This window comes from Poecile atricapillus, chromosome 11 (genome assembly GCF_030490865.1).
Source record: "Poecile atricapillus isolate bPoeAtr1 chromosome 11, bPoeAtr1.hap1, whole genome shotgun sequence".
In the NCBI taxonomy this organism is placed as follows: Eukaryota; Metazoa; Chordata; class Aves; order Passeriformes; family Paridae; genus Poecile; species Poecile atricapillus.
This window is the reverse complement of record NC_081259.1, coordinates 17443951-17471415: the sequence shown is the minus strand read 5'-3', so window position 1 is coordinate 17471415 and position 27465 is coordinate 17443951. Positions and strand designations below refer to the sequence as shown.

The 27465-nt window shown below is 36.5% G+C and overlaps 2 protein-coding genes across 2 annotated transcripts in view; one reads left to right on the top strand and one right to left on the bottom strand.

Moving 5' to 3' along the window:
- The window catches only part of TMEM266 (transmembrane protein 266), an 84768-nt gene extending 83470 nt beyond the window's left edge, over window positions 1–1298 (bottom strand). The window contains exon 1 of the mRNA XM_058847227.1: window positions 1204–1298. The gene's annotated coding sequence lies outside the window, so the exon portion shown is untranslated. The remainder of the gene's footprint in view (window positions 1–1203) is intronic.
- Window positions 1299–3478: 2180 nt separating this feature from the next.
- NRG4 (neuregulin 4) lies at window positions 3479–27220 on the top strand. The gene is made up of 6 exons (XM_058847232.1): window positions 3479–3648; window positions 4622–4676; window positions 8684–8777; window positions 16312–16461; window positions 20146–20225; window positions 20322–27220. Exons 2-6 carry the CDS (start codon window positions 4667–4669, stop codon window positions 20336–20338), a joined length of 351 nt encoding a protein of 116 aa, XP_058703215.1. The 5' UTR covers window positions 3479–3648; window positions 4622–4666; the 3' UTR covers window positions 20339–27220.
- The last annotated feature ends 245 nt before the right edge of the window (window positions 27221–27465 follow it).

The following is a 27465-nucleotide window of genomic DNA, read 5'->3' as shown; positions in this document are numbered from 1 at the left end:
AAAAAAGAAGTAAAATGCCCCAAGGTTAAGAACGTGCTTTAAATGAACAAAATAATCTCCCCTATGCTTTGGAACAGCTGCTGTTAGCAGCGACCAGCTAATCGTGCTGGATGAATGTTAAAATATGAAAATCATTGTTAGGAAGACTAGTTACACTCGATTCGTGATGACTGACACATGAAATAAATACCTAAACTCTCACGACATACATTTTTAGTAACTCAACATTATTTAAGTGGCACTGGTGTATTTTATTATGTCACCGTGTGCTAAACTGTCCCCTTGTATGTTAGCCTGTATTATGGATGTTTAGAGTTCCAGTTACTGGATCTCAGATTATTGACTTTTGAGAGCTAGCATTATGAGGGACACTACATCTACCACTGAGGCATGAATAAAAATTAACCATGCAGAGACAAACTTTAAATTGCATTCATTTCAGTTGATTTCTTACAAGAGCTAGGGATGAAACCTGGAAGGAAAAGTGCCCCAGAAGAAATCAGTAAGCACACAGAATGATAAAAGAGTGGTGGGGGTTGTTTCCCAAGATTGATAGTGATTTTTTAATGCAGTCTTGTAATATTTAATAATTCCCCTCACATAAGAACACACAAGCTTCAGACTGGATTCTCTATCTCAAAATTACAAATTTGTAGCATGACTACAGCAGTTACATTGGATAGAAGCCTCAACTTTGTAACTTTGCCAACATCTGTATGAATATCATACAATAGAGCTGGGGTTTTAGATGGAAATTTGCAGTTTGTTGCAAACTGCCTAGGAAATTTTGGCAATGGAAAGTTTTCCCTGAAATTCACTGTAATGCCTCAAATTCCAATTTCAACACCATGACAAGAATTTTACCCCATTTTAGTATATAATTAATCCTAGACATACTCTAGTGGATAAAAATGAAAATGTAAACCTAAATTTTTGCTGAAAGGATTTCTAAGATAAGAGGACTCAGTCATTTTTTGTCATTTCCGAAAACTGCAAGGGAAAGAACTTTGAAGAACTGTTTTCAAAAAAATTACCCTGTCAACCAAAGCACATTGAGATTTGTGAGCTATTTTTCATCTGCCTTAGCTTCCTGTCTTTTGTCAGAATTTCCTGGTATTGTGGTTATCCCATCCTAATAGAAACTTCCAGTGTGTAAATTTGAGTAAAATATTGTTCTTATACAGATTTGTTATAAGATCTCACCTGGAATTCTACCTTGTAGAGGTCCTCATTTGTTTCAGGCAGTTTGATGGATTTTTTTCTGATGCTTGATGATTTTCTGTGCTCAGGTCAATTATGAGCTTCAGACACTGAAGGTATGAGAAGTTACACCTAGGTGAGAAAAAACAGACTCCTTTTAACAAGACTTCAGGACAGCTCTTGGAGAAAGTACAAGGTGTAGACTACTGACTGCTTGACAGATATCAAGGACATCTCAGAAGGAAATCTATATTTAATCAGCATACCAAGCAATTTTTTAAATTTTTTCCCCTTCATTGTTTTCATGACACAAATATTTGAGCTCAATATTGGGGCAGAATGAGATTTTACCTTTTTTGATTTTTAGAAAGAATACATAATGCAGTAAAATCACATTTTCAAAGAGAGCTATAAGGTGCAACTTAATCTAAATGTACAAACAATATATATTTGAAATAGCCACATGACTGAAACAATCTTCTTTAATTTGGGGGAGAGTTTGGATAGAGATTAATTTTAAGAATGTTTGAATAGCAAAGATCCATAAACCAAAACCCAAATCATTATTCAGTGCTTGATTTTCATCTGCCTGTGCTCATCAAGACTTACAGGTACCATGGATGCTTAGGCCAGCTAGCCAATGAAAGTACACAAAACCAAGAGGCAATACAGATTCTGATTTAAATATATGGGGAGTAAAGGACACAGGTTCATTTAAAGACAAATCTAATGAGTTCAAGGCTTGTTCCAGTATATCTCAGTATACACAGGAGACCTAACTTTAATGTATAATCATTTCAAACAATGCATTACTATTATTAATATCAGTTTAGATGACAAAGATGAGGGAAAAAAGGTAGAACTGATAAGAATTTTCAACAAGCTGGCACAGAGCAAAACAGGCTATATTTTAAATTTTAGATTAAAGTACTCTTAACTGGATATGGAAAGTAACCTTTCAGAAACTCTTAAAATACATAGAGTGCACACACAGGCGTGAGTTAGAATCAAGTTTAGCAACAATTTCTGCTGTAGTACTTCCTTTTCTTTCAATATATCATCTTATTCTCTAATGAGATAGAGAATCCAGTTCATTCTTTTTGGAACACTGATACATACTTGAACTGCTGTTCAGAGTACAACACCTCAGAGAAAAACATCTAAATACATAATTACCTAATGATGTACTTTTCAGTCTTAAAAAAGTCAAAATTGTGAATGCTGTCAGCAACACCTCTTAAAAACCATCTTTAGACCTATATTGTGATACTTATTATCAGAACTAAAAAAATAAAGTTATGTTTTCACATTGGTGAGGAACTATTTTCATTCCCTCCCTTTGCCACCCCTTATTTCCTTGAATACACAGGCAACAAAGTTTGAAAATAAATAATTAGTAGTCCCACAGCCTTCCTCAAGCTGTCTTGCTCTCTGCACTCATCTTATAAACAAATTTTCATACATGGAACAATTAGTCCTAGTCCCAAGAGCTGATGAGTTGCATAGGACATCCATTTAACACACTGATGCAGTAGAAAACTGTCAGCTTCCCCTAAGGGATTTTATGCCAGATCATTTGATTTAAGCATCTTCTGAAAAAGTTAAACTTAGACCAGGAGCAGCACCAGAGATACCGAGGTACATACTGGCAGTAAGATGAAGAAAGGAGATGGGAGATCTCCTTTCAGCAGTAGAAAAAGTCAAACTTTTGTCAATTCAAGGATTCATATCCTAATTAAAACTAGTACAGGAGCTAGTCTGAAATTTAGCTTATATATTCTGCTTATTTTTTATGAGAGCTATTGGATATTATACAGTTTTTTTGAGCTTTCTGTGAAAAGAGAAACTAAATGAACAAAGACTATTTGCTCCAATAAAACACAAATTTAAATCCGATTTTTGATGCCAGTGTAAAATACATGTATGATACAATTGATATGTACTACATTATGTGAGTATTTTGAATTTAGGAGTAAACTCTAGAACTGGTAACCCTAGAAAAATATGCAAGTGATCCTATGAACATGATGGGTTGTTACCTTATTCTGTACTTGGCCCCTGTACACGTTTGTCTTTGCTGTAACCTCACCCACACAGCACTATATGAACACTTGAAACCTTTTTAACAGCACATACAGAATCCAGATCTTGACTGCTAGAAAAATGAATCTCCAGGATGACTTATTTATTTTAAAAACAGGATTTTAGTTCTGAAGTGACCCCTGTTTATTTGTGCTACATACTGTGTTAATTGTTCTTGGTTCTGTACACAGAGCAAAGCATAAGCTGTGAGGCAACTCAAGAGGACGCCTTTGGGTGGGGACCTTGCTGTTACAGCCCAGTACCACAGGGAAGTGCCATTTCAGATTTTCTTGTATGGACAGGACACTTCAAAAGCTAGAGAAGCCACCTGAGGTCCCATGAAATCCAGAACCATCTACTTATAAAGTAAGTACAAATGCATTACACCTTTTGAAATGGGCCTCTACAGAAAGTCAGCTTTTTCTTAGTTAAAGCTGCAGTATAGGCAACTATTTCTCATAAAGCTGGTAATTTATTTTATTTGATCATTTAATGGAAAAAAACCTTTTCTTTCAATATAGGACAGTTTGCTTAAATATTTACTTTGCATACACTCTGAAGAAAGAAAGAGCAAACAAGAAAATGTTCTATTATGTTAGACTTGTTCAGTAACCTATTTGGTACAGTAAACCTTGACTATACATAACAAGAAAACAGAATATAGCAAGAATATAGATGGTTATAGAGTTGGCATGTCTACAGAATAACTTTCTTTTAGCAATGTCAAGTGAACATTGGTTTCTGTCCAGGCAGAGGGTTTCTATTGTAGATTTTAAAAATCATTGTGTAAGTTCTGATAAATTCACAGCTTATATTACTAACTTCACCTAACATCCAGACATGAGGAACATGCAAGTGAAACACATATTCGCTCTGAGAAAAGACAAATTGGAATGTTCTCATTTGTGGAATGGAAGACTTCTACCACCAAGATCTTACCTGACTAATTAGTAGTCTGAGGAATGGTTCAGTTGTGTGCACTGTCTTTCAAGGTGTAAGTGTCAATCTAATTAGCTAGCCAGGATCAATAAGACTGCATAAATGCATCAAGTATTACAATTCTGAATAAGCATGGCAGTTTTTAAAAAGTATTCATTGTTTAAACATGCTTTAGTCTGAATTTAGTTTTACTCTGCCTTCAGGGATTCACTGAACAGCAGACTTGAATGTTTGCCATTAGCTGTGAATTAATGGAATTTATATGTAACAGTACATTACTGTCAGAATGCAACAGATGTCTTAGCAGAAACACTGAAAGTTGCATTCCAATAGCTATTTCTTCAGGGGAAAAGACACCAGGTTTTAAAATTGCATGCTTAATTTACATGTTTGTCTTTAGGTGCTGTTGCCTCTGACTAAGAACAAAAATTGTTGTCGGAATAATATGCGAACAGGTAATTTCTTCCAAGTTTTTACTTGGATATGTACATCTATATAATTAGAATTCATTAAAATTGCATTGATTTTGATAGCTGCCACTGGAATTGTCACAACTGCTTTGCAGAGATGCTATCCCTCACTAATTTACCAGACAGTGGTACAAATTCTGAAAGGAGTTGTTTGCTTTGATCAATCCTAATATTTCAGTTTGTGATTGATTAGCATGCAGTCCAAAGTTGCTTACAAGCAAAGAAGCGTGCATGCAGCCCCCTTTTATCTTCTGTCAACAATTCCCACTCTTCTCTCTTCCTTTTTTTGTGTTGATAGTCTAGTATTTTAGCCTCTGGACTAGGCAATACAGCTGAGCCAACATGTGGATTATCAATGCCAACAAGTGACTTGGCTCTTTGGGGTTAAAGTGGCATTGAGCCTGCATTTGGGTTTTTTTAATAGTCAGGACAGTCAGGTTACAAAAGTTTAAATGCAAACAGACCACACAGTTTAGGGACACAGCACTTTACCAGCTACTAGGAAAAAAACACTATCCCAGCTGAAACCAGGACACCTGCATGTCCTCAAAAAGAATAATTAGGAATAAGTGTATTTAGAGGCTGCTATTACCTCTGTCAGTTTTAAGTACTCAGTCTAGCATTATAAAGAACAACCTCATTTTATTCCTCTTCACTTCTTCCACAAAAATCCAACTTTTTACAACAGCAACTTTTGCGTCCTACTTCTCTTTAATCTCTCACATAGAAGGGGGTATCAAAATACATACTTATGTGTTATGTACAACATACATTGATAGAGATCTATTAATTTCAAAGCTAAATCTTTTGTATTTTTTAAATTTCCCATCATCTCTTGACTTGTTAAACTTTTCTGTCTTGATTATGGAGTCTGACTGTAGTGTACATTTGACTTTCAAAGCATACAATTTGCATTTTTAGATTAATATAATGTATTGACTTACCTCATGAAAAATCATGACACATTCACCAATGCTAATGTAATTGTGTTTTGGCTTGTATTGAACCCCTTCTGATTCTCCAGTATACTCTTTTGCATCATTGACTATAGAATTAAAGAGATTAACTGGTGCTTTCACACTTTGCTGTTAGAAATACAGAACTGTACCTTTGAAATTTGCAGCAAGCTACTGCATTTCAATACCATGGGTGTGAAGCACAATAATATCTATTTTGGTCTTGTACATAATTACATTTTGTTAGTAATATTTTTTCCTGGTGTTAAAGCTTCTTGAATTTTCTTTTATCATCTTTCATAATTCTAACATTTACTTTATACTGTGTTACTCAGATAGTTTTACTAATCAGTAGCAAAGTATTAATACACAAAATAGAATTAATGAAAAGCACAACTGGATGTAGAAAGGGGTGCCTGATCTAGGTGGACATAGAGGTTTCTTCAAGTTTCTCATTACTGCTAAAATTAAGGTTACCATTTTTCACTTAGTATTGGAAGAAAAATCTATCTCTAGAAAGAAATAACCTATAGAAAAATTGTCTGTAATTACAATCAAAAAGGTTTCAAAGGCCTCCTAGGGACTTTTTGCTCTCTCTCTCTCCACCTCTCTCTTTTCTCTAATAGACCTAAGAGAAAGTGCCTGAGGTATTTTGCCAGAACAGAAATGTCTGGTTGGGCTGCAGAGCTGGTCCTTGATACAAAGATCACACCTTAACAGCATTCACTCTCCCAAATGTTCCAAGGCCTGAATGACTAGAGGCATTTAGCATTCTTCAGTACTCTGCCCCTGTGCCAGTGTGAGACAGGTCTATTTCTGCATAAAGATGAAGAAATAGAACCAATAAGGTAGAATTTTAAGGAGGTTAACAAATTCTCATTAATTCTCATGAGAATTTCTTTGAAACCTTTCCATGAGCTGTTCAAAAGGATTTTTCTGCGGGGCCTACCTTCTATCATCTTCCTGTTCCATCTGGTAGAATTTCAACAGTTAACTCCCTCAGACACTTAACAGAGTTGAGAGCAGGTCAGAGTTGGAAGTTTTGTTTTATTTCCTTGATTCTTAAGATTGTACAGGTACAACTCTGACACTGTTGATGTGCTCAGTCCCCTTTCTTCATTCAAGGAAGGGTGTAGCCTTCAATTGAATTACACTCTCACAGTATTCGAAACTCTGTTAGTTTCGAATAGACTAAAATCAAGTAAGCTGTAGTTCTTGTTTAAAAACCTCCGTGTTTTCTCCTGTTCCCATTTTATTCCTATTGCAATTGTACAGTTACCCATAGAAAATATTTTTTTAAGTCTTTTAATTGTGAATTTGTAGTAAATTAATTGCCAGCAGACAAGCACAGAAAGCTTCAGAGTTAAAATAAATTTCCATTTAATTTCTAGCAAGGTAGGACAGAACACGTATTTCTGAGCAACAAGGTCAAACATGAACAATTTTTCTAGCCCTTCTCTCCTCCTCCAGTTTCCTAATTTATCTGCACACAGGCAAGAAGGTCCAGTTACCATTTGGATGCTGGGAGTGGTATTTGGATTCTGGTAACAGGAACATGAAACTGAATTTCTCTTGGGCCCTGGGGTATAACTGTCTTCATCTTAAAATAATGTAAGGACTTTACTCACACTCCTACATCATTATCCTGTCACAGAAGGGGAAGAATGTAGGAAAAAAGGGGAGAGTGGAACTGTGAAAGCTGGCCTGGAGGACAGCAGGATGCACAATAGTTTTGTTGAACAGAGGTAGAAGTAGCTGAGCATTTCTGCCACTCTTAGAAAAGCCTGACTTATTTTAGATAAGAAGCTGTAGAAGGTCTCTCTAGGGTAGAATGTCTTATGGCCACACTTCTTACTTTTTTTTCTACAGGAATAAAGGGGAACCCTAACTCTTTTTCTTGGAAGGACAAATAAGAAAACTAAGATCTTGATTCCTCTTAACTTTATGTTATGTATAGAACATGTCTTCTATACCTAAATAGTGACACAGCAGAATTCTTGTTTTCAGAACTTCTGGGAGAAATAACAGCAAGAACACCTAAAGTGTGAGGTAACACATGACTATCACCCCTGTGATGTCAGAAGACTGCTCTATTTTTGTTTTGATTGAGATACTGTGGTTTCGTAAGATGGAAAGATGGAAGAAATATGTAAAAAAAAAATAGATGTATGTATATGAAATTAGTTACTGATGCATTAAATGTGTCATAAATATATTCAGTCCAGCTTCCAAATTTAGACTGCTTTCAGGAAGAGTGAAGTGGTACAGTTAGATATGCTTTTTAAGCACAAAATGGACAAGTGCTGCTACAAGTGCCAACATTAGCGTCCTTTATTTGGGGTGTTATTAGAATGCCTAATTATGTTTAACACATTAAGAATTCATCTAAGAAGCCTACTGAGTTAGGAAAAATCCTTTCTGAGATCTGTGGAAATAAGATTGTAGCCAGCAATCCTGTACATTAGTGAATGCTTGCAGGCTGTCCCCTGGTTTGGCTATTGAGAATAGGGGTGGGGAAACCTGGTGGTGTCCCAGTGTGCTACAATTGAGCTTTAATGCAGCCCAGTGCAGGCTCAAAATGTCCTGGCCTTTACCTGGGACTATTCTGGGTGTATCTGTAGTAACTGACTATTGCAGGAGCTAGTTAAGCTAAAGATAGTTTGGTTTGTCCTGTTCCAGTGGCACAGACTTCATATAGATCATCATGTGAATCACTGTACTCACTATGGTGAGTGGTCATGAAAGGCATAGGAAGTAATGAAGAATTCTAAAGTTTCCCTCACTGCAAGAGGAAGTGTGGTTTATTCATCTAATTTAGGTGTTACACGTCTGATACAGTGATAAATTGTTGATCTTTTCTGCATATTGTTACATGAAAGTGTTCTGAAAACAGTACTCTCTGTTGCTGGTCTGGAAGGCAAGACCTATATCTTTTCTGCTCATAGGCTGGTTTTATTTGTGTGGTGGTTCATTTTTGTGGTTTTTGGGTCTGAAGTCTCTATTTTTCTCACTGTTTGTTTTGGTCTTATTTTTAAGATCATGAAGAACTCTGTGGCACCAGTTATGGATCTTTTTGTCTAAATGGAGGGATTTGTTATATGATTCCTACTGTATCCAGTCCATTCTGCAGGTCAGTGAAACTAAAGTTTGTGTGTTTAAGTATTGCACAGTAGCTGTCTAAAGACTGTTTATCCATTTTCCTTCTTTAAGGAATCACTGCTAAAGCATTAGCTATAAAGAAAATACCAATTACCTATCACTTACCTAGCTTATAGAGACATGGCAATATGAGAAAAAGAAATGTATATACTTGTTGTATACTTGCTTGGGAGATGGAACAGTATTCAGTTACATATGCATTCAGGATTTCTATATTTAGAGCCACATTTCCTCATTTCAATACAGAAAGAACAAAATACCCTTTGCCTCATGGAATATAGACTGTGGGAAAGGCATTCAGAAAGGCAGAGTACAGTTTTTCTTACAAATTAATTGTATTGCAAAAATTTTTGTAACATAAAATGGCCTGACCTGAACAAAATGCAGAGGCACAAAAAATAATACAGTCTTTTAAGGGGAGAAAGAGGATGTAATTTAAGACTTACTGTGTTCTTCAAATCTTGCTGAAATACTCAAAGAGCAGCTTATAGTGACAGCCAAAGACTACTTGATAAAGAAACATCAAGGCAGCAAATACAGATACTTCTCACACGACTCCATAACAGAACCATTCTTCCTTTTGAAGCCCATGTAGCAAACTGGAAAAGAAACACTTCCTGGTTTTGCATGTGGATACATTCCCTGCATAAATACTGCCCTATCTTTTTATTCTCTGATTTACCAAGACATAATATGCTAAATAAAACTGTCACTTTTCAGTGTCCTGCATTTACTAATTCTGAGTTATCATTCATCAAAACAAATTATGGTTGATCTAATGGGTTTGCTTAACAAAAAAATAGGCTTTCAGACAAATATTACATATGCTTAAGGCTATTACCTTTTTTCTTCCGTGGCAACTTCTGTTCCCTCTTCTGTCATGAGCTATAACTAATGATAACTGAATAAAACAGTTGAAGAAGGAAACATCTTTTCCCAGATGCCTCATTAAAATATTACTTTCTTTTGTTTGGGACAGTTCAATCTAAGTACTTAAAACGAAGCACACAAACTCATTTAGTTAGGGAGAAAAGAGGCATTTTTATGGTAAATGTTCACTGAAAAATATACACAGCATATTACTGTCATCGTTCAGTGTCACAATGAATCAGATCCAGAAGTGAGATTAAAGCTCTGAAGTGCTGTATGATGATTTATTCTGTCTTCTAAACCTTGCAAGCTTATGCAATATAAAATGAATACTATGCAAACAGAAAGTAAAATATTTTGAAATACATGGGTTTTTTTCCTAGAATTCCTATTATTTCCTATTATTGTACATAAATGAAAAATGAATGGTTAAATAAAGAGCAGCAGTTACACAAATTCAAAGCACCCTCTCAGCTACTGCTGGACTGTGTAACAAGGAAGATTTATTCAATGCAATAACTAAGTATGAAGTAAAAAATACTCAGAAATATCTATTCTTCAGGAGCACAAACTAGTCAGCATAGGTAATTTCCACTTTAAAAGCTCCAAATGGAGTAATTTTCAATTCAGGTACTGTAGGATTTTATAATCTGCTGAAGCAGAAAAGTAACATCTTAAGAGCAATTTTTTTCTACTCAAGCAATCTTACTGCATTTAAATTATCGACTATTTTTTTTCTGTATCTAGTGGTTGATTATGAAGTTAGATGGGTTTAAATAGCAGCATTCTATTTAAGCACATCTTCATTCCAAGCATGTTTCTTAATCAGTCAGAGAAGGCTAATTATAGATGAGAAAGGTTTTGTTTACACACAGATATCTTAGTAATCAGCAGTGATGTGAATAGAAACAACAGAAAAAATGCATCACTATTCAGCAGAATTCAGAAAATATTTGGTGCTTTGGAACTTCATGTCATCATCACAGTTGCACAGTTTCTTTGATGAAGGTTTCTGCCAAATCCCACCCAAAGCTCCCCAGTGCTCTCAATGATCATCTCCTACTGAAACAAAACTCAAATCACTTTTAAAAATCAAGGGCTGAATGATTGTTAATTAAAAGGAGGAGATGGAGAAAGAGCAGACTAGCAAACTGTAAAAATACCTTAAACCACATTCTCCTTCACATGGTACTCAGTTACACAAATGTGTCGTGCTCAGCAGAGTTAGTCCAGATTACCCTATGCAACATCACTGGAAGTAATTTCACCATGTGACTAAGAAAAATGCATCATTCTTTAGAGATATGTGTTTTGTAGCATGCTAAAAATGAAGAGCTGCTGTTTACCTTTGGAATTTCAGTTATTTTCATCATTCAGAAATGGATATATACAAGGCAGAGATTTAATATCAACAGAACATTAGTTGATCCTCATCCATGTGCAACAGTAACAGATTTTAAATACAGCTGATGTGTGTTAAAACATGAGGTTGCCCATCTGCCATCTTTCCTCGCTGCTTTTCCTAACAATGAGTTAATATTCTCAGCAGCAAAAGGCACACCTGTCACCATAAGCCAGATGAGCTTCAAACCCAGGAACACTCAAATGAACTAAATAAACAGGCAGCAGGACAGAGAAGGATGAAAAAGCAGCTGCCTCAGGTGTATCATAAAACGCAAGGCTGAAAGCTGTTTGCCTCAGCACCTGATGCACAGCTGTCCCATGATCATTAATTAATGCACTGCAGAATTAAGTGAAGATTTTGGTTTCTTAGGGGGAGCTCTGCTACCCCCATTTTTTTCTTACACTTGGCAGATTTCTGAGAGCATTCTTTTTGTATTTCAAGCAAAATACAGATGGTCTAAGACAACACACACAGAACTCTGCTTCAGAGGTCAGTGCACAGAAATTAACAAGGAATGCTCTCATTTTGGGACATAGATCCTACTCTGTGGAGGGCTAAGTACTGCAAGAGACACAGGCAGACCTTGCAAATCTCCTCCCTGAAATTCTTGTGTATCTTTCAAGGGTATCTCTTCCTTTGCTTCCATCCTAATGGAAGCTCTCCTCCACCTTTCTTATGGTAATCCATTAAATCCTTGCAAATTCCTTCTACCATTTTTTGTATACTCCCTCCCACTCCTTGCCTGGCTGTCTGTGATGGGCTCTTCATCCCCCATTTCCGACATCCCCACAAGTCATACACTTGCTGTGCTATCAGCCTTCAGAATACACAACCTGCAAGTTGCCAGGGAAGGGCTTCCCACTCATCTGGGCTTTTCTTCTTTCTCTGCCTCCAAAAATACACTTTAATGTACCTCAGGGTCTTCTGGAAACAAGCTGTCCAATTAGTATTTTTCAATTCTGCTTTTGGCTTGAAAGGTAGTAACAAAAGTTAGAATACACACCAAAAGTAAAGTTTAAAAGGGTGAATAATTAAGATTTCTTTTTAATGGGACATAAAATATAAAACCACTATCTTATCTGCTTGAAAACTATTAGCAATCTGAATTAATATAACTACCAGATATAGAAAACTTGCCATACAAACACATAGCTAAGGGAAAGGAGAACAAGCCATGCTTTTAGGGAAGAATAACCCATTCTTTCAACTTCTTTCCAGCAGGAGCATTTTCATTTATTTTCTGTGTATAGAGGGCAACAGTTTTGAAACTTGTGCAGAACTTTTTTAAAAGCTGCTTAGGTGTCCAATTAACTTTGCCACTGCTTATTCACTTTGCCTCTAAATTCTTTTTCATACTTACTAGATGTTCTTAGACTGTATGGATTAGGACAACTTTTATAAGCCTGCTACAGACTGAAAATTATGTTGATTTTGAAGTTATCAGCCATGTAATCTGAATTGCATTGATGAGCAGATAATTTCTCATATTTTTCTGCTCAGAGCTCTGTATTTACATGCAAGGAGGCTTTATGCCAAGAAGTATTCAATATTTTCCTGACTAAAGGAAGACTAAATGAAAACTAAAGTCAACATCCAGATAGTATAATGCAAAGCAGTGAGAATCTGTGTGCATATTTGACTCACATTCTACTTCCTACTTTTACAGTCTGTCAGATACTTCCTTATGATGCCCACCCTAGAGCCTGGCAAAGAAAGAAACTTTACCTTCTTACTAAATCCCAGTGCCATATGATCATTTGCACTGTCCAACAAACAGCATTTGAAAGGAGACAGCAGAAATGCCCGTGTTACTGCAAGGCTGTTATGTTTTTAGTTACTAATCAGATTGTAAAAGATCAATGTAATTGCAGACCTGCTGGTCATCTCCTGACATCTTATCCAGTGCAGTCTATTTTCTTCCACCTTGCCTTGATGCTGATGTGATTACCCTGTGCTGAAAGATTCTATGGATTTTTTTCCATATGCTGGTGTTTTGTCTGGAGCTCCTATAGGACATTATAGCCAAGGCTGGCTCATCTCATCTGACAAGAGGTGTGGGTGTGTGTGCAGCCATCTAGGAGAGAGAAATCTGGATGCCAGCTGAAAATGGGAGGTTTTAGTCATGGATTTTCTTCAAACATTGAAGTCTGCTGTCTTTCAACTCTGAATTAGAAATTCTGTTTTCTTAGAGGAGGAAAGACCTTTTTTCATTTTAAAAATCAACTCTGGAATGCTGCATAATAGGGCCATTTAAAGGCAGCACCGGGCATGTGCAGCATCAGCAGGTTAACAGCATGCAGGTGATGTGCAACAGCAGCACCTGGCCAATGAACACAAACTCAGTGAGTGCAACTCCTCCTTACCACAGCCTGCACCTGGCTTTTGCCCCACCTAATTCAAGTGCAGGTGCACCAGTGCCTGCCAAGACAACAACTGCTCTTGTGCTCTCCTTTTAGGCATCCATTATAAACAAGATAAACTGAGTTGCTGCTGGCTTTTAAGGCTGTGTATAGTAAGACTGGCTGCCTCTAGGAGACGCTATACAGACACTGTTGTTAGAGACTGTTTCTGTCTTCCTTGCAGTCACTGCATAGGTAACTCCACTGAAATGATTGGAGCAACAGGATAAGCAGATCTTCTGAGAGAATTCCACTGCTAATTACTGAAGTCTGCTTAGTTTCTTTCTCACCTATTTTAGGAAAGGACTTGGAGAAGAAACCTTGCTGGGTTGTCTTAAAGCATCCATTGCTTCTATCTTTAACATAGGCCTTTATGTATTTGTACATCATGAAAAGTGACTTCATAAAAGCTTGTTCAAACAAATATTTGAACATCTGGATTTTCAGAAATGCCCTAACTGTAGCACAGCTACAATTTTATTATTTAAATGTAACCCAGAGATACCTCACCTTAATTTTCCTGTTTCCATGAAAATTTACATATTTTTTAGGTTATATGACAGCATTTTCTAGATAGTATGGAATCACTTTCAGCAAGTATATCAACAGGCCAGCCTAGAGAAAGTGAATGAGTAGTTTTGTAATCCCTAATGCACTGCTCACAGTTAAACAGATACTATCAAACTAGCTAGTCATGTTTCTAGAACTTGTTTTTGTTACAACCATGCAGAATTAATAGGTTCAGCATCCAGGATGTTTTAAGTTTAGCATGTGCTTTTGTATGGCTTTTTTTCTCTTTGCTATAACCTTGGATTCATATCATTCAGTGTTCCCCTTACCATCTTAGGCCTTCAAGCTCTTTTCCCTCTTAAAGACTTCTGACTACCTTAAGCATCTGGTTCTATTTTCTGTTTTGTAGGAAGTGCTACGATCTCAGTGACCCTTTTGCTATGCTGTCAACACATTCCCAATTCTTTTCCTACAGTCTGCAGAACACGAATACAGCTTCCATGCACTGTTCACACGAACTCACTCTCCTGTATCACAACAGTTCAGTAACCCTTACCCTTTACCTGATCCTCTCTGCAGCTACAACTGTCTTGCCTTCCTCCTGCTTCATTCTGCTCTTTAAGCTACTGACTTACTCCCTTTACACTCATTCTTTAGAACTTTTCCATGAGCCTTAATTTGATGCCAAAACCTATTTTTTTTCTTCCTGTATCATTTTAGCCTTGCATTATTCTCCAGTTTTCATTGCTATTCAAGAATACTCCTATGAATTTCTTATTCCATTTTCTTTTCCTGTTACTCTATTCAGCTCTCCAAAGCATTTCTCTCTCACTTGCTAGAGAACAATGCCCCACTCAAACTACACTTCTATTCTTAAAGTATTCTACAGTATTTCAGAAATAGGCCACTGAAAAGCCACTACACTTAGAATAAATATCTGGAACATTATCTCAAGCAATCAGAGCAGTCTGCCTACCCTTGCTTCTCCCAGCAGTGAAACATCATGACTTTGAAAAGCCTGAGATTGTCCTTAGTAAATGGTGTCTGTTTGATCAGTTGCATAGCTTTAATATCTGATGATAATTAGATGTCTTTTTTTAGTGTCTAAATCTTCCATTATATTTCCAAAGACAAAGAATTAAAATAAAGGGGTAGTAACTGTGCAGTGGTTTAGGCCAGCAGTATTGAAATACCGATTCATAACCTACAGAAAGTGTAGTGGGATTCACATCAGGCATCATGTCAGAAAACTCACAGGGATCCTTTGCTCTTAGTTAGATATGCTAAACAATCTTCTTTTTTGGCAGTTCCTCCCCTCTCCACCTTCTTAAACCTCATCTGAAATTATACCTTGCAGCTGCCAATGGCAGTTGAGAACTTCAAGTATGTTGCAGTTTAGCCCATTTTTCTCAGCTGGAGCCTGAAATTGCTTATGTCACAGATTATTATGACTTCAGTGCCAGAAATAGCAAGAAGGAGCAAGATCTTTAGTAATACAAATAGAGAGAAGCAAATTTACATACATAAAAAATACACACAGAATGTAGATATTGAAAGAAGTGCTTTCCATTTTCGGTAATTAAATCAATTCCTTAAGAAAATTTAACAGAATAAGTGCAAAATACATAATAAATGAAGATTAGTTTAGCTTCAACCTATTTTTGACTGAATATGAATTACTAAGCCATTAATTTTATTTATTTTTAATAAAATATACCATTTTACCATGGTAAAATACCATATTCATTTTAATCCTTTCTTCAGAAGAAGTTTTCAGAAGCTCAACACATAAAATAAGCATAGTAGAGTAGACTTCTACTTAGGTTTCTCCAAGAGGGGGTTATTCACCAAGCATGTAACATGTTCTGGCATGAATTATTACACTGCATAAACTACTTTTGCAGTTTGATCTGTATGGTATCTCAATGAATTCCCATTTCCTTGATCTTGTTAGCTGACAGTACTATCTTCAACAAAGGAAACCAGAAAGTTTCTTGAAACAGGGAAAAGAAAGCATGACTACTGTGTGAGAACCAGTAGGATGACACAGTTAACACTTAAGAAATGGGCTTAATTAATTAAATGTCAGTGATGAGTATATTAAACTTAATATATAAAAGCAGTACGGATCAGAAACTTGATGCCCAACAAAAAATTTGTTCCAGAAATATGAGGTGAGAGGAAATTCTGTAAGACTCGCTGTGAAGGAAACATAACCTTTGAATTGTGTCATAACAAGTTGTCTACTCAGAAGAAGCCTTTATGCTTTTCATGGTAGATGACAAGCCACCATCTAATCCAAATACAACTTGGTTTCCCAGGTGTATTGAGAATTACACAGGAGCTCGTTGTGAGGAAGTTTTGCTGCCCAGCATCAAATCTCAAACAAAAGGTGACCTGTTTGCAGCTTTCTTGGCTTCCCTTCTTCTTCTAGGAGTTCTTGTAATTGGAGCATTCTACTTCCTTTGCAGGTAAAAGTGATTCATAAGGCTGAAGCTATTCAATCAAGTAGAAATTTCTTCTGGTAATCATGTACTAATTATATGAATGTAAAAGTATGTAATGAATTATCCATAAGGTTGTATGGTTATTCAGCATAATGAATGTGGATGTCTCAACTTGTTGCTTGTAATATTTACTTCCTGGCTTGAAGTTTTCTCAGTGTCATTTCTCTTACAGTTGCTTTGTAAAAAAATAGTATACCCCTAGCTGAGATGTTATAGTCTATCTAGAGTTAGTGCTAACATTTTAAAACATTAATCTACCTTGTGTTGTCCAAAGACTGAGAAGTAGAAGTAAATTAACAAAGTGCTTAGGGATCAGAAACTGTTCTTACTGAATTGGCAACCAAAGCAGCTGGTGCCATTAGCTCCTAATTCCTCTACCACACCTCATCTAAAAAGGAAAACTAAAGAAAGAATGAAATTGAAGAATACATCCAGGCAGATGTTTGCTAGCATTTAGGACAACTCAGAGAGCTAACTAATTTGTCCAGGATGATCCATGTTTGAGTAGAAGGCAAATGTCAGTGCTAGGCAGCAAGTGCTGCAGGGTTGGTTTTAGTGGCATTTTAGACGTATTAGGACTTGGAATGAAAACAAATAAGCAGTTACTGGGATTGAGGCAACTATTTGATGTTGTACATATATCACTACACTTATACCAAACCCAAACAAACTTATCTTCACCTGCAATGCATCTTCCTCTGTCCCCTCTTTATTTTTAGAGTACAGCACTTTTTGTAAGAACTCATTTTGCCATATACTATTAAAATGTGTTTATGCATCTCTATGCCTCTGTAAGGCAACTTACAGTCCCTGTACTTCTTTACCATCACAGACTTGCAGCTTCTTCTCTTTCCTCCTATACTGCACTTCTCCTTGGTTTTAATAACCAAAGGTTCTTGCAATTCTGTTCTCTGTGCTCCCATGGTCACATTGCCAAATAAACCTTTCTCCTCTGTGCCTTTCAATAAGCGACCTTTGGAATAGCTGGTCTAGTTTTACCTCAGCTGCTGTCATGGAAACCCACTGAATACCAGCTTCTACCACAGCTGAATGTATTTAGAAGAGATAGAGAGCATTTGATAAAACTATTGGTATTAAAAAAAACCCTTGTTGTAAAGGATACCCCCCCCCATTAGCAATTTTAATTAAATTAATCTTGCTTAGCCATAGAATGCCACAGCAGTTGTTTGCTAAAACACATTTGCAAATTACTATAAACTTATTTGAACAAAATATAGTTTAAACTAACTCAAGAAAAATTCATTCAAGTCTCATAGAGATACAGACAGTATTTCTTTAGAAGTAAATTTGTATCTGAGAAAACGAAAAAAGTCTTCAGAGACCAATGTGTTAAAAGATCCCTTTTGTGTCACAGTAAAATTAGGGGAAAGCTAGAGACAATCTATTGAGTTTTATGGCCCAAGTACAGAAGCTTTGAGTGACAGCAATGACAGGTCTCTGAAAATTCTTTTATTAGACATTTAGAACATCATCTTCTCTTTACTCAAGCTTTACCTAACTGGCAGAACAAATAGTAGTGCCTCTTTATCAGCAACACAAAAAGGGCAACAACTCAGTTATAACATAGTTGTCCTTGAACCCTATTTTACACACCAGATTAACTTGGGAAATACCATAAAACCATTATCAACTTCTTTAGTACAGATGAAAGAACCTAACTGGCTAAAATTGTCTTACCTTTACACTTCAGAGGCTGATTTAGGATGATCATCTGCTAGAGATGCTCATCTAATAAGTGAAACACTTTATGTCTGTAACTCCTTATTTCTTGGCTGAAGCAACCAACACATGAGGAGTCTCAAGTGGATACTTTCATCTACTCCCTTCTTTTCAGCTGAGTGAATGAGGATTATTGCTAAAAGCTGTCATTAATCCAGACCTTTTTCTCAAACTTCATCTATCACCTATATCTTAGAAGAGGGCAGAACTAAGGCTTGTAAGAGATAGCTGAGAGTGTGCATCATCTTTGACTTGGCCTCCTAACAGGATATATTAAGTTTAAAATGTTTAGAGACATACTGTGCTGCAGTTTCTACTATTCCACTTCATTAACAAAGACATTTGATCCACAATCAGAGAGCAGAAAGCCTTTTCCCTGATCCTGTGTTAGTGTTTCCATGGCTCTTTCAGCAGAGGGTTCTAGTGAGATTTTAGTATAAACAGTAATATAATCTGGAGGGGTGCAGAAGGGGAGATACTAATTGAAGTTCAGGACAAGACAACTGAATCCCTATAATTGTATATCAAATCATTTGGAATATAGAACTCTGTGTTCTATTTTCTTGTCTGTATCATTGTACACCCCTTCCTTTCCAAGTTTTCTTTCTCTCAGATTAGGGCAGATTTGAGGACCAAGCATGTGCAAGTGCATTTCACTCTCCCTAGAAACAAATCCATTCAACACACAAAGGTAGAGGTTTCATTGCTCTGCTTATAAAACTTAATCATAACTATCAGGGAAAGTAATCCATAAAAGAGTAGGGCTGCACATGAAAGCTCTGGGTGAACAGTGGGAAATAATTCTCCTTTTACATTTAGCTGAGTCATCACATTTTTATCAACTGATGATTTATTTTTTCCAATCTGCAGAGAGCACAGAGGCAGGGCAAACACAGATCTAGCCACTCTCCATCTTGAGACAACTTCCCACCCCCTCCAACAGTGCTGATAAAGCATGTCCTTCTGATATGGGCAAAACAGGGAAGTGTACAAAAATCCCTGTTATTATACTGCAACTGAGGAACAAATGGCATATTCTGCTTCCAGCAATTCACCAATCAGACCAGGTCCATCTGGTCTTCTTCCTCCAGAAACATATTGTACCAGGGTTACTGGAAGAAGACTAAGAAAGGTAGCTGATGAGAAGATGCGCCACATGAGCCACTTTTTCTTTAAAATCAATAGAGAAGCCTAAATGCCACACATATAGCTCAGAGGAATAGAGCAAACTCCAGGGAAAACCAAAATAAATCTGCAATTAATTTCTATATTTCATCATAAGTGCATGCTGAAATGCCAAATTACCTGTAAGGTAAGTATAATATTGATGAACAGGAACTCAGCCAGCCAAAACAACAGGGTCTAGGAATAAAGCCATTTAAGCTGTCCAAGACAACAGATTTTGTGGAGGAGTTACATCACCACAGGACACAAACTGGACAGAACAAAGAATAGCTCATGACTTTTCTCTAGAGAGAAGATGTCTAATTACTATTAAAAGAAAGGGAACTAAACAGCAAATGATCAGCTCCATTTACAAGATTAACTTCTCAACAAAGTGTGGAAAATTTCACATAATTTCCAAACACTAAGAGAATTGATAAATAATTCTGTACTATTTACTAATTGTTTAAATAAAGACCTAAGAAATCAGACAAACAGGAACATTACCTTGAGGAAAGAAGCCATATATTTCCAAATGCTGTACTGTCCTCTGATCTCTGTTCTTCTCCCTCAAATACATGCTTCTCAAAACCAATGAGTATTAATTAGAAAGTAATTGGAGAAGATCCATGTAACTTTTTTCAGTTGAAAAATCATTCCATTAATTTATCTCTTCCTGGATAACTTTTTTTGCTGTGTATATTTTTCTCTCTCTGTTGTCTCCTTTTTGTTTTTTATGGTCAGGAAAGTTTCCATTACAAGGACAAGTTCTTCAGAGTGTGGTGCCAACCTAGTTGAAACTACAAGCAGCAATGGCTGCAACAGTGAGTACAGCTGAAAATCAAATGACTGGACTCTACAAGGGAAGTGGGGGAGGAAGTTTTTATTAATTAAAGTCACGTGTTTTGTTTATTTTTCAGAAATAACAACAGCCTAAAGCATTAGAGTAGAAGAATGTTGGGGAAACAACATGCAGAGCAACCCTAAGAACCTAAGTTGTAGAATCTAAGCTGAAATGAGAGAAGAAAGTTGACTGAAACAGGAGGCTGACATGTTGGAGAAGACTATGTCTACGACAGTTGCACTTAATGGAGTTTCTATGTACTTTTAAAGCTGTATTAATTATACAGAAATCATTATAATTTATGCTTGAATTCTGTGAGATTTTTTTATGGTTTTCAATAATGCACAGGTAGACACATAATTTTGGGTTTTACTATATGGGAAATAAATAAAATACAGTATTTTTTTCACTGCACAGAGAATAGGAGATATTACAGGATTTTAGCATGAGGTGATACCATGAATTTTTGATAGGGGTTTTTCATTTTTCACGTGATTGCCCCAGAGGAGCTGAAGCCTGACTTGATTCAATAGCTTCAAAACTTATATTAGTGATACATGTCCAGAATTTGGCTTGGTTCAGATACCCTTACTAGAAGCAGGGGAAAAACCTCTACCTTTCTCACAGCTAATACTTACATTTTTGGTTTTTTTAAATTGTAACACAACATCAGCACAAGGTACCATTGACAGTTTATTGCCCAGCTTCCTGGCACATGATTTTAATTCAAATTAAAGGGAAATATTAAGAAAAGATATTGATAATGGTTTAAAAAGTTTTTTAGGCAGAGTTTGGTGTACATTCCTAATATTAAGCAAGATTATCTTCCTTGATGGTTTTAAATTTTATCTGGCTTTCTTCTGAAATTTTCACTACTGAGGGAAATTCAAACCTTACCTTGAATGTTCCAGTTGATATTTCAGATAGCAGAAATCAGGAATTTTGTGCGTCAGGTCAACTTTTGACACAAAATATTATCCAGACAGGTGTCTTGGCTGAAAAAATGCTGCCCTCTCCAAAGATTTATTTCTTTTATTCACATAAGCATCTGTTGATCACACTGATATATTATATACCACACTTTGGTCCTTTATAGGATTCTCTTACTCAAAGAGAGGCCACCTGCCATGTCTTTTTCTTTTTTGCCTTCACAACACAAAGAGAATGTCTGGTTAGTCAGAGGCATAGAAAATGTGAACTGAACAATTTTGTTTTCAACTTATTTCTAGCACTAGGGGCTGAAACCAGCAAAAAATCAGATACTTTTTTCCATAATGGCACGCTACCAAGCAGGTCATTATATGGGACTTATAAAGTTGTATTGAAGGGAAGATCAGTTGAGAAAATTCAGGAATTGAAAGAAGAGAAAATTCAGAACAGAGATTTATCTCTGAAGGAAACAATCTGAAGATGTATAAAAACAGGTGCAGAGAAAATGTTGAGTAAGCTCCTATTTCTAGGATGTCAACTACATGCTCTACAATCAGAAAAAGCAGTGTGTGCTTTTTATCAATGTAGACAAAAGCACAGAGGGATGGGGAAGAAAATGCACATGGGTACAGTGCATAAGGTGAGAATTCAAAGAGAAATCGCCTTACAATGGCTACTAGAACACAAACCATTACCTTCTGAAAACTCCTGTCAGAGAGGTCAGAGTCCAAGTTAGTGCTCAGCATGTGAAAGGAGAGTCTGAGGGCACTAAATCAGGTAGAGGACCTGATCCAGAGACTAAGTTATATAAAGCACTGGAAGATCACTTTCTCCCCAGATTAACCAATCTTACATGTTATTTTCTGGATTTCAAATCTTTAGCAGATAAGCTGAAGGAAGCTGATAATATTGTTTTAAAGGCTAGGAAGGATAAAAGTTATTTTTTCATCACATAGGGACAGGCCACTGTTGTACAGAGTTGAGGAGATGTGTAGCAGTACTGACAGCTACATCAGAATCAGCGTTACCTGAAGTATTTTGTACATCCTCAGTGAAAATTAATCAGAGATGACAGCTGGTAGATCACTTTGCTGTGTTATTGATCATGAGACAATCAGGCTTACAGTTTGGTATACTGTCTCCACTGAAGAAGGAAACAGCTTGTGGTCATCTTAACTGGCAATTCAGGAATGAGACACTAATAGAAAATGTAAGAAATAAATGGACTGAAGTTATTGTGTATAAGCTCTTAGAATCCTTTCAGCTTTCTAGACAGACATGGAATAATTATTCACTGTAACTGGGCTTGTTTGCATTATTTGGGAAACAATCTGTACAAAAAGTAGGGCTGAATAAATGGACCCCGTGTTTAAAAGTGAACAAGCTGATTTATGAAACACTTTATCTGTAAAAGAAATGCTATTAGCAATTCAGACTGCCTCAAACCCACTGCATCTAAGAACATTTCAGCTTCTTAAATTACTTCAGTTCACTAACTTTGTGATTATGATGTTCAAATCAAAATGACATCATGCTACAAATTCATTTTAAGGTGGTCAAATGCCACAGAAAGTACAGGGTAGCCAACATTATATATAATTTAATAAAATAGTGCAACACTTTAGCAATGATTGCTTACAAAATTAATGAAGTAGTCCTGTGAGCAATTAAGCAAACCCCAGTTCCAATGGATCAGATCTTGTGGTTGGAGTCACTGGAGTCTTAAAAATTATTACATGTTTATGAAAGGGTGAGTAATAAGGGTCCTCACCTGTCTGACTCCCATTTTCATGAAACATAAGTTCTCATGCCTTTGAAATTACCTTTACACCAGCTGAAAGGTAAGAAATTTGTTATGTAGGGAAGAAATTGGAAAAGACTAATTTCCTAACTCCATTACTGTGATTACCCAACAATCTATTAGAGTGTTATGGTAAAAATTCTTTTATACCTGGGGATCATGTTATCCTGCCAGAACCTTGTAGTAAAAGTCTCTTCATAATGTATTGCAAAAATCTTTTGGTCACTTGCAGAACTAAGAGCCATTAGCAGGAAATTTCTTTATAGACCTGTAAGTGAGAGGTTGCTTCTATGTTACTCAACATAGAATTATTTTTCATTACACTGGAGCAAAGTACAGTTAAAGTTACAGTTAAAGAAGAAAGTCAAACGGCTTTTCAGAGAAAATGAGGATTTCTCTGTGCTGCATAGTCTTTTGATTTATAATGTTAAATATTAAGGAGAAAAATCAACAGAAGTCCATTTGGTAGCACTCCCCGTTTTAAAGATAACTTCAGTGTTGTGCAACTCCTTCAAAATTTACTGCACTAAAAGAAAACTTTTTCCTTCTGGCCCTGAATTTTTGAAAAGCTGCAGAAAGGCTCTGATTGTGTAACTCGGTTATTTGAAAAGGGAAAGCCAAGAAGAAATGCAGGATAGAACTTCTCACAGCAGAAATGGTCATTATTCTGTGTAAGTTATCTGCTTATGCTTATCCAAGCCTGCTTTTGCTCTCCTGGTGACTGTAGCCTGTTCAACATAATCTGTATGTAAGGCAAGAGATCCATTTGGTGATAGCAGAGCAGGCAATACAAACCCTGTGAAATACCAACAGTCAGGCTGCTGCTCAGTTCCATCTTTGACATTAATACTCCACTAAACCTTTCAGCAGGAACCATTTCTAGACCTAGAAAAGGCCGTGAGAACAGAACCTACAGCTGCAGAACGTGAAATAACAAGAAGATACTGCTGTTTTCATCCCCCAAATTAAAGCCACAACCCATTTTTAACACTTTTTAATGCACCTCTATGTCAGTTTCTGTAGCATTTGTAAACTCTTTTCTCAATATGCATTGAAAGAGACTATTTTGAAATTACCCTTTCAATGCAAGTAATGGTATTTCATCTAAAACTTTTGGGCAGGCAAACAATGGGCTGTAAAAATCTGGGTAAGCTTCCACTGGTAGAGTTTTTTAAGAGGGCTGGGTAACTTGAATCTATGTTGTATACTCTCTATCACAGAATCTGCTTCTGTGTCAACCATTCAGTCATTTTCACCAGTTCTGAAGATTCTAGGAGAGTTCCTCTTTTGAGAGGATTATTGTTTGCCATATTGACAACTCATCTAAGATGTGTTTATTTAAAAAAAAAGCCGTTTCTCACTCTCATAGCTGTGAAAATTTATCATGGAAAGGTGACATGACCTGCCACTGATTCAGTGATGTGAATCTCTGAAACATTTGAGAATTTTGTGCTATCTGCTAATCTCAGAGAAAATATATCTATGAAATGTAATGACAATTTACATTGTATTTTAAAAGCATATAGAAGCAAAAATCCAAATGATTTGGAATATTTTTTTTTCTCCTAAATTATCAAAGCACTTGAAAAAAAAAATCAAATTAGCTATTTCTCTGCTGATAATTCTAAGTATCCAGGTGACATCACTTTCAAATAATCCAAACCTATTCTAGGCATTTCCTTTGAGTTTCCAATTTCTCACTGTAGCTATATGTTCTCTTTAGAATAATACCCCACACTGCCCTGAAGTGCTGGTAAGCATGAAATATTCAGTTAAAAGGCCCTACAATGTTTAAACTTGTATTTGTTTGACCTAAACCAGTAGTACAGGATGTGTACTACTGCAATGCACACCGGCAGCAGAAGTGAGCTTGGTTTACCTCACTGCACACCTCGGAGCCTGCAGTTCAGAGCCCCCTGAAGGCTAATCCGGAGTCCTGCTGAAACAGCCTCTCCTGGAGTTTGTCTGGCTGAGAAATGGGCTCAGCAACAGGAAAAACTGCAGATAATAATTAGACTCAACTGTGTTATCTGCATTTGTGTGCAGAACATACAACTGCTTATAAAGATTAAATGGATTTTAGTGATCTACCACAGATTCAAAAAGTAAAAAAAAACCCAAAAACCAAAAACTCCTCTACTATGTAATCATGAAAAATAATCAGAGAGTGGAGGAAATCATTATTTTCTTAATGTTTGCAGAGTGTTCAGACTATAAGAGGTCTTATAAAAGATCATTTAAGATTTGTACACTTAAGATCTTTGTAATTTCTAACTATGCAAACTTCTACACTTCAAATGTTATTTTTCTGTACCATTCTGTTGAGTAAAACAGAAGCAGGTATCTGAATGACAAATGCTTTTTGCTTGTTCTCTCATGGGGCCAAACATCAGAAAACTTAATTCCTATTTCCGATGTGAAAGCTAAGAACCCCCACCACAGAGTTACTTCTAGTAGAAAGAAGATCTCTGTTTTTAGAAAAAGAAACTAAGAGGGGGTAAACGACTCTGAGTGAGTTTTGAGGTAAATTTTTAACCAAAAATTAATTCAGAATCATATGTAACTATTTGTTCTTAAAAGTTCTGCTCCTTTTTATCAATTTATTCTCGCTTTATTACAAGCACATGTTACAGAAACATCCTATAATGAGATTTTTGTGGATAGTAACTTTAAAATAAAAGTTGCAGAAATAGCTTTATGTTTGGTAGTTGCTACTTTGGTTGTGTGAGTACAAGGTTATACATCATACTGCTTGCCTATTATTTTTTGTGTTTCTGAAACCTAGAGATCAATTAATTGAATGATGCATCAAGAACAAATGTGCAGCAAAACATTCATATTCAAAACACTGGAAAAAAGAATGTCTTTACCTTTTGTCAGCAAAACTATCACTCCTCCCTGCAGGTCTTGTGACTTTGCAAGTTTTACTTTTTTTGTAACAAAATCAAAATCCAGTTGTGGTCACTTAGGGACTATTCTCTTGTTGGAAAGATGTTACTGTCAGCACTGTAACTGCAGATAAACCTTAATAGACATCTTTAGAGCAGTCCTGCTATTCACATTTATCTCAATCACTGAATACTAATTTAAGTAACTACCCATTTTAAAACCCCATGCTTGCTTCTTTTGAGTGATAGAAGTATAAATTTTAGAAGTGCAAAACTTTCTATCAATCATCTCTGCTTTTTTGTACATGCACCTTGTAAGCAATTCTACTTGGGATTCTCTCAGGAGTTGTGGTTGAAGAGCAAGTAACAGCATGGAGGCAAAATGAATTTGGATAGCAAAACACTTTAATCACAGATGTTGCAATTTTATCACACCACTTCCCTTTCCCATGGAAGGCATGATGTGGCCTGGGACAGACAGTGTAGTGGTTTCAGCCATGTGCATGGTTGTAGGATATTGTGGGCTCATCCCCACACTTCTTGATGCTGGAGGGAAGGATTCCTGGATTCTGATGCAGACCCCCCTCACACCCCTCCATCCCATTTTCTGTCATATGTTTACCTCTGAAGCTTCCTCAGCTACAGGACCTGCTGACTGTCCCCTGCAGACCATCCTGGTGGTTCTGGTTCAGCTGTGCCATCCTCTGAGCTAACTATCAATATCTCTGACCTTCTGGCTGAGTCTGCACTGCTACTGAGGACACGTGGTTGATCACTCTTCACCTGCTCTAATACAGCAACCAGTTAACCTAAGCTGGTCAGCATGGCTGACAGCACCAAGAATCCTATCTGCATCACAGAAATTAAACATTTTTTTTTTGTCCTGTTAAACATGAAGGTTATGCAGACACAAAGGGTGAAATGTGACATTCTGGTTATGCTAAAATGATGGTCACCTCCCACCAAGGGGCTTCTCTGAAAATTCAACCATACTCCGCTTCCAGGTATCTTTCCCTGTAAATAAATTAACTGAACATTGCTCAAGTCACACCCACGCTTATTAATGCCCCATCCACAGCTGGACCCTGGGAGCTCACAGCTCATCCTATCCTCTAAAAGAAACCCATCATCAATACAGCCGTGGGGAAGTGCTGTCTGTTCTCAGCACACATCGACACCAACCATGAATGCTCAGGACCCCTACTAAAGCTTGTTAGACCAAGTTCAGGAATAGTTTTAACTAGACATAGGCATAAAGTTGCTAACTGAAGTTTTCCTTGGTACATTTAAAGCAAAAAAATGTTACTTTATTGTACAACATACAGCTAAGTATTTCCTTTTTACTACACTGAATATGGGCGACCTGCCTGATTTTGCATTTAGAAAGCTGGTGATATGGTGCAAAATCATTCTTATTTTCTTGTCATTCTACTACTAAGTGCAAATAAAAGAGAGGAAAAATTTAAAAAGCAGCCAATATATTATTAGCTATATTGAGACTATGAATGAATTTATTTACTTGATACTGCATTCCAGCTGCAGCAATCAAAACAGGTGACTGATGTAAAAGCACAGGAAAAACATGCAGAAGCACAAGTCTT